General features: G+C 35.5%; 1 protein-coding gene across 4 annotated transcripts in view; it reads right to left on the bottom strand.

The window, feature by feature from the left end:
* LOC136776583 (thrombospondin type-1 domain-containing protein 4-like) overlaps positions 1-15,143 on the bottom strand; it is a 38,761-nt gene that overhangs the window by 2,033 nt on the left and 21,585 nt on the right. For 3 of the 4 annotated variants that reach the window (XM_066732216.1, XM_066732215.1, XM_066732217.1), the window contains exons 3-13: positions 8,315-8,390; positions 6,888-7,039; positions 5,173-5,275; positions 4,170-4,269; positions 3,309-3,481; positions 2,289-2,493; positions 1,699-1,865; positions 939-1,035; positions 795-867; positions 487-716; positions 146-287 (exon numbers count right to left, since the gene is read on the bottom strand). In XM_066732216.1, coding sequence (XP_066588313.1) covers positions 146-287; positions 487-716; positions 795-867; positions 939-1,035; positions 1,699-1,865; positions 2,289-2,493; positions 3,309-3,481; positions 4,170-4,269; positions 5,173-5,275; positions 6,888-7,039; positions 8,315-8,390 — 1,518 coding nt within the window. The remainder of the gene's footprint in view (positions 1-145; positions 288-486; positions 717-794; positions 868-938; positions 1,036-1,698; positions 1,866-2,288; positions 2,494-3,308; positions 3,482-4,169; positions 4,270-5,172; positions 5,276-6,887; positions 7,040-8,314; positions 8,391-15,143) is intronic. The other variant, XM_066732218.1, reaches the window with a different exon arrangement.

Raw genomic sequence — 15,143 nt, 5'->3', positions numbered from 1 at the left:
TCTAATAGTCCGTGACGGTGTTATTGAAACTTTTGACTATTAACTAATTCTATTATGTAAATATTTAGCACTCTTTTTATCAATATTGTCAAGGACAGGGATTCGCACAAATAAATCTGCATCTATGAATTATGACTTTATATACCTCGCTGGTCTGACGTCACATGGATGGTCATTACACCTTATTGGCGGAGGACCTATGGGCTTTTCAGCATTCTTACACCTCCTCTCATTGACGGCCATTTGATTGCTCTCACGAATACATTTAACGATGGACGTCTGGATACCTGAGGGAAAGAAGAAGAAGAACGGTTTAAGGGAAGAAATAATTAAAACTGATGATTAAAATTTTTCTTATCGGATTAAATGAAAGATGTAGTTTTATATTCGTTAAAATCAATGTTTGATCAAAATAGTCTAAAAATCTTGAGGTCCTCCGGTGTTTGATTGTCGAGCGTAAGCGCCGAGTGGTTATTACGGAATTACCTCCGCCACAGTCATTGGAGCAAGACGTCAATCCGGTAATTTTCCAGGCAAACTTCCGTCTTTTCCTCTTTCGGTTCCTCGACTTGGGCTGATCACCCGCCATTACGGTCGTCGGCGGGTGCTTCATCTCCAAGCGCCGAGCATCTTCTTGCTGACTTCCGGTCACCAGGGAGATTTGCTTGTCTACCTGTCGACGACCGTTTTCTCGTGCGCCACCGGCTACTGGCAAACTGTATAATTTTCAAGATTCACAAAAGATATTGTTGATGCTTTCGGTGGCAAAAGCCGATTAGCACGGAATGACTTACGTTCTGGGCACGGCCACGGTCACTGGCACTGAACTTCCTGGATCGGGAATCTCGTTTCCGCGATCAACAGAACCTATAAGTATCGGTGTAAATATATAAATTTCAGATGCATTGGAGTGGATGATCCATTTTTAAAATAATTACCTATTGCAACGAGTGGAGGTGCTAGTACAGCATCTCCATCCTTAATTGGCAGCATGTATTTGTACAAAACTCCAGGATTCATTTCTTGAGAGTGAATCTATGTAGTGAAACAAATAACGTGGAATTGATCATTCAAACTTTCATACTGAAAATGGTATATAAAGATCGTGACATCGAATAGAGGACTTCGCAATCTTCAACTACTACAAACATCGTTCATAAAAGGAATTGGGTAACTTTTTATTTTGCTATAGATAAAGTTCTCTGATTTAGATCTGACTCGGGGGGCGTAATACACTCACGGGTGTCCTAAGAGGATTTTCATAATCGAAATACAAGCGAAGTAGCAAGTAGATAATTTGTGCATTATAATATTATATAAAAGAAATAGTAGTGTCTTTACATTATATATGTTATTTTTATATGAAAGTGCCCTGTACCTTGGGACACTTGTTTAAATTGCTGTTATTATAAATTACAGAAAATAATTTATCGCAGTTTTGATATATATTTACTTTGTGCATTGACCGCTTATTTCTTAAATTTCATTGCTCAATATTTTGTTTGTTTAATTAAAAGATTCTTTTGATTAAGAAAAAATAATAAATTTCCTACGTTACTACACTCCTCCTCCCTATTTATCGTCGAAGTACCACCAACTTTCTTTTTTATATCAAAAATATATAATCGTAATTTTTAATCAAATAATCCCGAAGCTTTAATGTATATACGTTTGTATTTCTAAGGTGCAGAATGATACCTCGAAATGAAGTGATTCGTTCAATGGACCCGTGGCCACGATGCTTTCCACGCGATTTCTGTCGCCTCGTTGGTATGTTAATGTCGTGCCAGCTGCCTTATAAGTGCCACTGGGACTATACGACCATGGTCCATTTAAGATATAACTACCATTGCTGTCTCTTAAAGCTGAAGAAACATCAGAATTATAACGTCGCGTATTCGACTCAAACGGCATAAGCCAATATCGTGTCTTTGACACAACTATATGTCTAGTGCATACCAACACAACTCCATGGAAGTGAAAAAAAAACAGTAATATATATCGGTACATTTTATCATTTTTGGAGTAGCTTTTTTCGTGCACTTATACAATTACATATTTTACTTCACACTTTCTTTGTATTGGAACAGTTAAACATTTCACTTCACTGTTTTCGTGTTGATATGCAGCAATCTGTTAATCGAGAGATTCGTGATAGAAATGTTGAGGATCTTCGATGACTCTGGTGCAATTAGGAAATTGATGGGAGAGATTAGAGGTAATGGTGTACTTACCTGCGTGTACATATATCTATAGGTATACAGAGGAGGGTATTGCTTGACGTTTACCTAGGAAATTATTACTGAAGCGTAATTCCGATATATTAAGTGACATGGCGCCTCTGGGGATGGTGGTGACGGTGTGATGGCCCTTTGGCAGCATCGGCTCCATGAAAATGCCCTCGTATAACCTGCATCCCATACCCCTTCCTCCGCAAACCCCGCATGCATCGGTTATCACTCCAGAGCCCACAACACCATCGCAGCCTACGGGCTACAATGAGACTCCTATGAATTTCTAGCCTCAACCTTCGTTAATGGACACTGATAAATAATCGCCTGACAAACTTCCGCTATCATCGTGCACTAATTGCGCTGCTGCTACTACAAGAAAACTCGTAAAAGTCACCAAAAAATTTATGCCAAACATCTGACTCTGAGTTTGCTCTTGGATCAACGTAAATCGTATATCAGCGAAGAATTTACATAAAATCATGTAACTGGATGATTTCTTCTTGCTTCGATTATTGGTTAAATGCATATGTATATAAACATACACGCAGTGGAGAGACCACTGGATTATGATTATAAATATATTACACAGGGTGTGTCGTTAAATTCACCACAGAATAAACATAAAACTTCATTTACCTTCACAAATATATACAAAATATAAATTTTTTGTTATTACCTTTCTGGATCTGAATAGTAAATATTTTTATAAAGATCTTGTAAACACAAATTTATATCTTTCATATTTTCAAAGATAAATGAAATTTTGCGTCCATCTTACGCGTCGAATTAACACCCTGAATAACAGAAATTAGTTAAAATAGATACAATGGTAAAAGGATAAATGAACCGCGCAATTTTTTATTGCAGATTAATTAACAAGGGTAATTAGCGAAATGGATGGAAGGGTGCAGGTGATTTCCTTTATTTCGGCAACGCTCGGATCGTTAGGGTGATATTGCCGCTGATGCTATCTCAGCCGTATAGTGGCTATAGCCATTAATTTCCGCTATTGTCAACATTATTATCGACAGAGCGCGGCCAGATATTCACATATCGTTTAGGGGACCTACCTACCTTGCATTGTCCAGCGACACAGAGCCAACGCTCCGCACGGTCCATAGAAATTCCCGCATTATGTCCACGAAGATTCGGGCCATCGCAAGGTGTGCCGTCTATTACGATTGATTCAAGCGTTGCGTAAAAACGCTGCCCCACTGCACGACAGTTCAACGCACACGAATTTGGTGCTGAAATTTTTCATCGAATAACATCTTCGTGTATATAGCAACTCGTCATATAATAATTCGTTAAACATTGGCATTATTCAGTCAGAATAAAGATGTTCGTCGCGCGAGAAAATTTAGTTTAAAGTCTTGTTTGATTTTAATGACGTTTTAATGGTAATATTGTTATCGAGGATTTCGATTAAATATGCCTAATATTCTTGGGTAATATAAATGTCCTGCGCGGAATAATTCTAAGGTTATTTTAATGTTTATATAGACTGTGTTAAAATATTTGAACGGTGAAGTCTTTATACTAATAGCACGTGCATTGCTGATCGAAATGTTGAAGCAAAATGTAATTGCAATTACAATTATAAGAATTTTTCAATCATTATAATTTAAATTTGAAAAATTAAAATTAAAATTAAAATTGCATACTATTTTCATGTAACAATAGATTTACACAAGGTATAGATTATATGTTATAATTTTGTTTTGCGATTTTAAGCTATATTGATTTAAAGATTCTTTTAATTATAATTGTAATTATCCTTTGCCCAATACTGGATGATCGAAGCAAGAATGACACCTAAGAACGTAAACATAAACAGCGAGGTGTGTCATGCTTGCAGTTTGGTGAATGAGGGAGATCCCCTCCTTCTCTCTCCAATTGGTCAAAATCTAAATTCATGATTACTTATGTATTTACCGTTGAGAAATGGTTCCCATGCGTAAGTTTGACCTTTATAGCTCTTATTGTTGTATTTCACGCATTGTTCCGCTCGAAAGTCGGTGGTCGTTGGACATTCCTGCACAGAGGACAATGAAACGTTACTACAGGACAATGGAGCAAAACTTGTGAGTATATCATTATTGACAAATTGAAAAAGTATTTGTAATTTAGCGCTCAATTTCAAATATTTAATTTGATTAAGTCAGTTAAATTATCAATCAGTTTATGTATGCATGGTTAATTCTGTTGTTATATCGCGAAAAATATTCTCTTGTTTATAATTATTAATAAAATGTAATGTATTAATTTCATTTGTTATATTATTACAATAGATAATATGTAGCTTTATCAAAAAATAATAATGTGAATAATATAACATACTTTTATTTACTTTTCACTCATTCTGGATAAAAGAAAATTTTTTGAAAAAAAAAGAATTTTCAAAAATGTTTTACTTAATTGTTACACAAAAATATATATATTCTCCTTTAGAATTTTTTAATAGTCTCTAATTTGAAAATTCTGAACTATTTTGAATTATTAAAAAATGCTATTTTGCATTAAAAATACCATAACTTTTCATAATGCAATGATTGAGAATTCTTTCAAGCCTCGTTTTAAAGGGTTTGAAATAAATTTTCGAATGATAGAGAGCAAGTCCACTGAGAAAAATGTTTTCATCCAATTAACAGTTATTCGTGATATCAATAACTAAATTTATTGATATTATGAATAAATTGACAATCAATTATTTTTTGTAATATTAATAAAATTAATTTATTAATATCACAAATAACTGTTAATTGGATGCAAATTAATGGGAAATTTTTCTCAGTGTAGACATCTGTAGAACTGTTTGAACTATAACTGTAAAAGTTTCAAGTTCATTTGATTTTTATTTTGTTTTTTTCAATCTTTTCAGCGGTATAGTGGTAATAATAAATAACTACCAAAGTGATTTTGCAATGAAAATATTTACCTGTGTGTTGCAAGTGTGGTATCGTTTGTTGGTGCCAATGCAGATGGGCCTGGCGTTGGACGTGGAATTCTCGGAGATGATACTTCGCCTCCTCAAGGCTCTTCTGGAAAGAAACGATCGAGTGGCTGCAGTAAGTGACCTGGAATTTTCTGCCTGTTTTTGCTGATATATCCCTATCAAAGTACTCGGTCATCTTGCCGTCGTTAACTGATACTTACACAAGCAGCTGCTCTCTCGAGGTAAGTGAGAAGTATTGCCTGAACCAGTAAAGTGTACCCTTTAGCTCTTATCTGAGAATTAGCAATTTTTCACTCTCCTCCTCTATTAACCATTTAGCTACCTCGCTTGGCATTACATATATAGCATATAGTATTTTTCATTTATCCTATATACATATATATATTTATAATATTATCTTCACTCCTTCATTGTTTACGAGCTTTATGCAATGAAAATTGAGAATGTTTTTTCTATTCTCAATTTTATTAATTATCGTACTCTCGAGAGCTCCATTCAACTTACCCCAATTAATACCTTTCAAGGAGCTATTCGAAACTACGAAACTCAGATGATTTTAACAATTCCTTTTTCCCAACTTACAGTATACAACGTGGTCGGCATTACATGTTTAAATTAAATAATTTATATAATAAAGTACAAGTTTACATGATTGTTTCTCTTATGGAAAAGTTATATGCAATTAATTTCGAACTTTTCTGAATAATGACGTTGTTATTATTCAAAAGTAAAAATTTCATTTAAACCATACGTTAGAAATTATTTAGGGTTGAAGAAAGTACAAACGTGGACCATCTTGTATAGTGTAGTTATAATATATATGTCAGCAAGCTGAAGAGTAGTATTGGGAAAAGAGTACAGTGAACTTTCCGATTAAAATGGAGTCATTATTAAGATGGACTCGGAGATGTTCTGTTAGGCCAATAGTTAAGAAGATCCCCCTTTAGGTCGCGAGTTGCATTAAGCAAAAAACGACCACCATCGCAACGAATAGCATTGAAAAAACTGCGTGCTTTTCTTGCGCAACAAAATTGCACTGACGTCTGCCAACGTCTTATAATTAGTTACCCCACTTAAACTTGTTATTAATATTAATTTTCATTTCAATCACTCTCTTCCTCCATTTCTTATGCAATTCTTATGTAAATGCTATATTTACTCTTGAAAAAAAATATTTGCTTAGCAATTTTTCTCCAAGTGTCCTTTGAAAATTGTTGAAGCAGTTTAGAAATCAAGTCTGTAGTTAAGCTAAGAAACAATTTGTTAAATTACTCGTATGTCTGCAATTATTGAAAATAATTTCACGTTTATCATTTATCCCTTACTGTTTCTGTACAGAATCTGTCGCTTAAAACGCCCTGAAGCATAAATGCAAAAACAAACGTGTATCTCTGTAATTATGGGAGATATTCAATTTTTACGTACGACTTTTCCGAAGCCTTTTATTATTCGCATTTAGAAAGGTCTTATTTAAATTTGTGATATCTCTTAAAAGTACGAGGATTGACGCCATTTTCCATCTAAGGTCTGATACTTTTTAAGTGACGGCCCCTTTATATTTATATATCTATATATATAAAAGTGTGTTTTATAGTTCTCTGCCCCCCCCCCTTTCTAAAGAAATCTTTGCCTCCCTTATCTTAAGGTGTTTTTCCCGCCAACTTCACGCGATTGATGTTTTTTTATTTATTCTTTACCTGAACGGTACACATTCCCTTGCTTGAGATTGGATACCAGTACCGCAGGACCTCGAGCATTCGCTCCAGACACTCCAAGCTCCCCAACTTCCTCGTGCACGGTTATCGCGTCCAAAACCAAATTGTGTCCTTTCTTGCAGCATGTGATACACCTGGGAAAAAATTGGCAAATATTTACGCGCACCGAGCAAATAATTTTCTTTTATCCTTATATACCATACAAATTTGCTTATAACTGATATAAGTCTGATGTATACTAAAACGATGCTGTAGAAGTGAAAATCTGTAGAGATGCATTTTCATATTATCAGCACTATATTTATCGATAAAATTAGTAATTTTTTGAAGTGGCTTTTTTCGTTCTAGTACTATACAGTTAATATATTTTTCATTTCAACGTCATTGTGTTAGTACGTGGCATGGCTATACAGTCGCGTCAGGAATAGAAGTCGTATCAACAATTTTTTATATTTCTAATTTTTGATCCTTGTATCTTCATCTATACTTCATGTATTCGTGAAATTTCGAAGTCGTCTCTGGTATTTTGTTAGTAATTTTATCAACTTTAAATTTTCCAATCATTGACGAACGTGTGCTTTAATTTGAAAATGTTTAATTATTTCTAAATAACATAAATATCATACACTTACGACTTCTATTCTTAACTAAAGAATATATATAATATTTCAATATATCAAACTATTCACTTTGACCAAAATGGAAACTCGTGAATAGGTAAACCTGCAAGTGCCCAGGTTTTCAAACGCATAATGAATCCGCTGTTGGATTAATCAAAGCTAGAACTGATAAACCCGTGGTGATATGAAATTGCATAGCTCTAATTGGAAGCTAATTTTTCACTGCAGTGAGTATGAGCGACGTTATACATATAGTCAATCTAGAGCCAAAGTAGTAATCAGCAACGTAAGATGATTCTTTCATATTCATCCCTTCGCTAATATTCTCTAAGATTTTTTCTTAAAAATCTAAAAAATGGCTGTGCAAATTAATTAATTACTGCAAGTAAAAAAAATCCTATTACCCGAAGTTATACACTATACATAGAGGTAGGTAAAATCTCATTTAGAGAATTGCTAATTGGGTTTTCCCTACGCTGTAATAACTACGTATATAATTACTGGTTAATCACTGTTGGTTAGCTAAAGTATAATAAACGGTGACACGTGAAAGGATAAGATAAACTAGTAAGCATATCGTTCCTAGAATCCAAAGCAAATCCATTACTGTACTAGAATCGATGCAAAGAGAATTTTATAATCTGATTGATATATCATTGCAAAGAAATTTCTTCCCTTTAATGCAATTTGATCGTTCAACTATTATTTAAATAAGAAAGCATTTAGATTATCGGTAGAGATATAATTGCTTCTAGTTTATTTATTTATTTAAATTTTATAAATACTCACCTCTATTGGATATTTATCAGGCAGATAATTGGAGGACGTATCAGTAACGGTGAGCATTATTAGTATGAAAATTAGTCTGCAAAAGAGAAGAGATAAATGATTTAATATACGAAATTATTAAACGATTAGAATCGGTATAAAGGGTTCACTCGTCTCACGACTAGCTAGAATAGCTCGCGTTAATCAATTTATTGCAATAATAATATTATCGCTTAGAGCTAGTAGTGCTACTAATTATACTATTCTCTTAATAATAAATCGTGTTGCGCCAATTTTGTGTCAAAGGTCACCGTCCGCGTTTGGCTAACAATTATAAATTGCACATTTATGGGTCACACACACACACACACACACACACGCTATTTATATCACTTGCTACGAGTTACAAGGAGTTTAATGATTTTCATTTGTCGTTGATGAAAAATCATCTATTTTGAAATTTTAATCAATTTTTTAAGATTTCATTCTTTAAAGTATGGAAGTAACCCAGAGTCAGTTCAGGTTGAGTTTGTTTTCATCATAATTTTTGTATTGTATATAATGATAAAAGAATATAAAAAAATAATTGATAAGACGTAAATATTTCTTGTAAAATTCTGATAAATAACGTTTGCCTCAAAGGTTTAATGAACACATACGAGGTGGTTATATCTATAATGTCAGGTATGAAAAATGTGGGTAAGATGTATTCAAGTTTGAGCGGCATTTGAGGTTAACGCTGCCATTGTCCCTCATCGACTTCCTCGGTGTACGCGGTTCGGTTCAGTGGTGAATCATATTTCACAGACGGCGCCATACGCAAAGTCCTTCCTGTTCCTTATATTCGTGTAAGAAAATCCATCACCGTCTCTTTTGCTAAGATTTGGTTTTAAATTTACCCTCCTCATCGACCTTTTAAATTTTGCTTGGCTACTTTTTTTATAGTGTAATTGATTACCTCCCCCACCCCCCTTCTAATATTTATATAATTTAATATACTCTTAACTCCAATAAACAACTTTCTTTAATATCGTATATTACAGTATTTCGATTATTTGTTAAGAACCAGGTTGATATATGTTTTATTTTGTTGATAAAGGGAAGAACGCTCGAGATGGAAAATGAATGAATGAATTAATAGTTGCAAGAACTAATTCTCTCTTGAATTTTTCAATTTGATTTATATAGCAAGATGGAGAAATATGAATTGGTAGATACAAGTTTCACTTTTCTTGAAGCCTGTCAGACGTTGATACAGTTGAACGAGAGTGTAACTCGACTGCGCTTGGTGGTAGAGCTAATCAATTAAAATCCTTAAGACGTGTGTATAATTAAAATTGACAAGAAAAAAGGGGTTTTAGTTCATCCGCGCTGAATAATAATAATCCTTAAACGAATCTTGATTTGCATCGTTCCCAAAACCACATTGAAACGATCTGGAACGAATTGGAATTTCACGCTTACAGCTGCTTATCAAGAAAATCATCTCATTTATGAACTGCAGTCTTCATGGTAGATTACATTCGTTCTAGATAAAGCTCGACGAATAATTCAACGAGAAAATCAAATATCCGTAAATAGAAAAGTAGCGAAAAAGTATCGCTAGGCCACTTGAGTAAACTTGTTGTATATCGATAGACTGTAGCATGATATTATGGTCTGTGCGGATATAATAATTGCACACGTGTTTATAGGATGTACAAAGTGATTTTTCGAAAATGTCTAGACTGAATAAATGAATGAGTACACCTATAAATAAGCAGGAATTAAAAAACCCATAACATTTGGGGGGGGGGGGAGGAGTAAGTTTATATTATAACTAAAAAAATAATCAAACAATAGATAGCACAAGTGAAAGTTAAGAAGATTACATACATACATAGGACACTTTAATTTTGTTTTAAATAGAAAAATCTCTATTTTTTTATTGCAGAATATTTTTGTAGTTTAAATCAGTGCAAGTTTTCTAAAACACTATATATATCTTTAATCCGGATATTAATAATATATTTAAAAGGAAATATCTATTGAATGACTGCATGGACGAAGATATGCAATAAAAAATGGGGTTTCCAAGTGTGTAATTTATAACTTTTGAGTTATTTCACTGGAGAACCAGAATAATTTTCATGTATATGATTAACTTTCAGAATTCTTGGAAAGGCAAATTCCATATTTATCACCGTCCCCCTTCATTTATTCAGGGTGGGTAGTTTTCAATAAAATCAGCCTATATATAACACCACTCTATGTACATTGTGCACAGTATACGTGTAGTAAAGTTGTCAGCGCTGGAATTGGTTGCCATAATGAACTGGCGCCCGTGCTGTAATAAACGTAGTCTTATCGTTGGAATAGCCAGCCTTACTGCGATCGGGTTACGAGAAAAACTTCCCAAACAGCATTATTCGACCTAGCCTCACAATTATGTATTTCAAGGTTAAACAACGCATGATTTACGCTCGTTACCCGTTGCGCCTGCACTTTTCACCGTGATCTTTACTTGCCAAGATTGACCAACGCGATCTTCCTTCTCAACTTTTCAAGTTTACTCCGCGAATATTCAATTGCGTTAAATATCTCAAATTTCTTTCACGATTACCCTTGAGACTCTAATTTTCACAATGAATATGCTCGATGAAAAATTGCAGATGTAATGAAAAAGCATTTTAATCGTAATAATAAGGTGAAAGTGTTAAATGAGTTTACATACTTTTGTTGTATTTGTAAAAACATTGTTGTTGTGTATGTGTATGTGAAATACACGAATATCGAATTGAATTCTTCATGCAATGTAATTTATGTATAATTTTGGTATATGTGTCACGTTGGAAACGTATCAGCGGTTAATGAATTGAATTTGGCTGAAATTTGAAAGGCTCGCTATGGGATAATTAAATTACTCTGCAGAATTCTATAGGTCTATATTATACCTACGCTATATTGTCTGCTTTCTCTCTCTCTCTCTCTCTCTATTCTTTTGCTTAATATCGAAAATATTCGCTCTTGTGAAAAGCTACGCATATTCTGTCAAAACGAAGCGTAAATGAAATACAAAGGATGAAAAGGTCAGAGGAATTTAGCTTATAGATGCTCGCTCTTTCACTCCTTACACGATGCTACAAAGCCGGAATGTCAATATGGTAAAAAAGATTTTTAATTAGAGTTTATTCCTGCATTAAAATCCTTTCTATATTGTCGTGTATTTCTCCTATATTTAATTCTTCATATATCGGACGATCAAAGGCTACGAAATTGTTAAAAAGTTGTTGCAAATTTTAACTGTTATCTCGCCTCTGTGTTTCATAAAGCTGCAAACTTTCTTTTGTATTTAATTTTCATAAATTCATCGAGTCAATGTGTCAATGATATATATATAAGTATTGGTTGGCTTTTCATGTGGTTTTGCCCCTTGATTTCTCTGGCATTTGATATTTTTAAATTTATATGTGCAAAGCCTCAAGGGTGCGTCAGCTGCTACACGTTTTTTGATTACTCGAAACTTGTAAAATAGTACAGGTACATTTTCACTACTTGTTTTAGCCGCGGACGGGTTCTTTTTTTCAGATATGCTATTTTATAGTGACAGGTATTTAATTAGTAGTTTCCACTGCGCGATCTCGCTTTAACTATATACATATATATAGTGTCATAGTAGCAAACACACTTAAATTAGAAGGAATTAATACAAACGCATAAAAACTACTAAGATAAGAAGAAAACAAAAGAATAATTTCTACTTTTTCTTCTTAAGAGAAATAAAATTTCAGATACTTTTTACACGACTTAATTTTTACGATAGTCGGTAAAATCTTGGAGAGGAATTTTACTGTTTGAAGATTCTTGCTTCCGTGTATAGATTGTGGTATAAACGGGAAAGGGCATGCCGAAAGGGATTGTATAAAATTTAGTCGCTTGTAAAGGTCTGAAAAGAAAGAAAGAAGAAGAAGAAGAAGATGGCAGGTACCCACGTGTAAGTCTGGTTAACTGCACGCACCGTTAAATCTGTGTACGTGTGAGTCCTTTTAACGAAACCCAATACGCAAAAGCCCCTGGTCCACGCGAGGTGGACTTTAAGGAAATCGGAACGGGACGAAAAGCCAAAGAGAAATCGATGCTGTGCAACTGCCACCGTGTGGTCTCCTAAGAAATACCAAGCTAGGATGGTGTTTCTGAATTAATTTTTCAACACTACACACGAAAGAAAAACTCTTTTTGCGCCGTTCTAAAATTTCTCGAGAAGCATGCAAAAAATCAGTGTTACGCTTCTTGGGCGGTGGTACACATTCAAGATGACAATTACGTTTGACCCTGAAATCCTTGGGATCCTTTGGTTCGCGTTTCTTCAATTATACCGGGGGGTTTTGTTCTAGCTGTGCGTTATCTAATCCATTATTGTGCAATAAATTCCCTCATAAATTCTCCAGCTATATTATTCGCGCATTCCTATCGACTTTTCTCATAAACGTGCTCGACTCTCGAGCTTCTTCATCTACACCAATGCGCTTGTCCTGCGCGCATTTCTTATCTTCTTCCCAGGCGTAATTTTCTTCGGCATTGCAGACGTCCGCGCTTGATGCGAAATTATAATTCCGTAAAATTAACGTTGCATATGTTAATTATTAAGAACCGGTCTGCTGACGTCTCCCCCCCCCCCTCTCTTACTGTCTCCTCGGTAAGAAAGACAGAGAACCAGGCAGGAGTAGAGCGCGCGTGTCTTGAGTTACGATGCACGAGTTACGGCCGAGCCTAATGCGATATAAGCTTCTTCCCCTTGGGCTGTCTCGCCAACCACCGCGTGATTGGCCACTACGCTATATATATATTATTTTCTTCTCGTTTCACTCGCGCACAATTAGCGCTTGAATTTTTCCAACCGCTGCAAATATTAGCTTTACGCCAAGGTAAATGAAGCTGCTCGTGCGATTGGAGACGCTGTAACAGGACAGGTTCTCTATAATTGCGGCTAATGGTCGATAATCGCCATGGAGTTGCAGTAGCAAAGTGTGGTAGAGAAAACGAGGCAGTAAAAATGCTGTAATAATTATTATTGACAATAACGATTACATTAATAATAATAAAAGGGATTAAGAAAACCATGAGTTTGGATGATCCTGCTTCTGCAAAAACGACAGTAATGTTTGGTCATTGAAAAGTTGATACTGTAATACGATTATTGGATCTATTACACAGTAGTAACAAATTCCATCAGTAATTAAGATATTTCCTGGAGTTTTCTCTCTTCCGTAAAAGTGCAAAAGGAATATCCTCACGTGGGTTTGTTATTGATAGCAAAGCTCCAATATGAACGCACTCTTACCCGAACGGTGTTATGTGTTTATTTAGTCGCGTAGAAAACCTCTGATGTGTTGTGTATCTCGCGAATACGTAGTATTCTATAGGATGCATTACGTATTCTCTTTAGTAACTCGAGTCTGTCTTTGAGGAGCTAAAGCGAGATTACTTCGTATGCAGGTATAACGGCAAAAGGGATGAGTACTGAGCAAATGCTCAGATCGTTTGTGCCAAGCAGCAAGCATCGCTCGTTTTCTTAGTACATATATAGCGAGTAGCGACCGGGGGTATCTATGTTGTACTGTTGTGTACGCGTCTGTTGACATTCGGTATCAACAAACCCGTCGTCATTGTCCGGAGCACATTGTGTCGCGCTTCTGTGCACACGCCGGTCAACCGGATGTTTGTTTACTTCTTTTTGGGACACACCTCGCACTCCGTAACCTTCAAAGCCGCTAGGAAAATACGATACTCCAATATAGCTAATATTCTTACAAATAATAGGGAAAGAATAGCACAGCAAGGAATCGGAAATGCCAGCGGCTGTTCTTTCCAGGCTTTGTATTTCTTGCCACCCTTCGCCACTACTAGCTATAGGTATATATACACTATGACTCTTATTTACCTGCTGATGCATTAATAGTGAAAATAGCAAAAGTGAGATTCCTGGGGAATTATAGTTGAATTCCCTTGGAATAGAAATCTTTGAAAAGGATTTTCCACCTTTGCTTGCTCCTTACCGCAGTGCCAAATGGACTGTGATCAATAAGGAACTTTAGCCGCTCCTCTATTTCTCAACGGATCTTTCCTTGGAATTGTCCATTGCTCAAATACTTTTGATGCTGGAGAAGATGCCTCGCGACTAAGTGGGTAAATAAGAAGGCAAAGCGTCAAAGTTCTCCAAAGTTCCTTCGTTCCAACTGTGTACTTATTATTCTTGTGCGTTTGTACGCTTAATGCATTGAGAAATGATAAATATGCTAGACTACATTACACTGTTATGTGTAAATAGAATATCTTGTCCGTAATATCCCTGATAGCACGCGATGTTCGGGGAACATCCTCGGTATGTGTCTACTGAAAGTGTGAATATCCTTGGAGCGTTTTAAGTATTTCCTGGTGATATTTGTGCTTTTGGGGACTCGGTTCTTTGGCCGAAAACTTATGAAGTATAATGTGAAGTTTCAAAGTTGGTCCCGTTTATAGGAAAATTCAGACTATCCTTCTTCTCATATACAATTACTCTTTAGAAGAAATGTAATTGTGTCCAATTGTTGGAGATTTGAGTTGTGTTGGTGCGAGCGGTTCGAGACTCTATGGCCGCCTCGCTCTGGCACACTCTCCACTTTCGCACGTCGCCAGATGGCCGTCTTGCGGAGCTTTCTCGCTAGTCAAAATTTACCCGTATAGTATATGAGTCTGCGAGCCACGCCAGCCCGGGGCCTCGATGACATTCGGAGCCAGGACCTTGTTCCTTAACTTTTCAAATTATCCATCTACGTCACTCCACTTTTGGATGCGTAGTATTTATCACTCTTGAACCATCGAAACTAGG

This window comes from Prorops nasuta, unplaced genomic scaffold (assembly GCF_024137725.1).
Source record: "Prorops nasuta isolate Cenicafe-Biocafe unplaced genomic scaffold, Cenicafe_Pnas_1.2 PNAS00010, whole genome shotgun sequence".
NCBI classification, from domain to species: domain Eukaryota; kingdom Metazoa; phylum Arthropoda; class Insecta; order Hymenoptera; family Bethylidae; genus Prorops; species Prorops nasuta.
The sequence above is the reverse complement of the archived record's forward strand: the minus strand, read 5'-3'. Positions and strand labels throughout refer to the sequence as shown.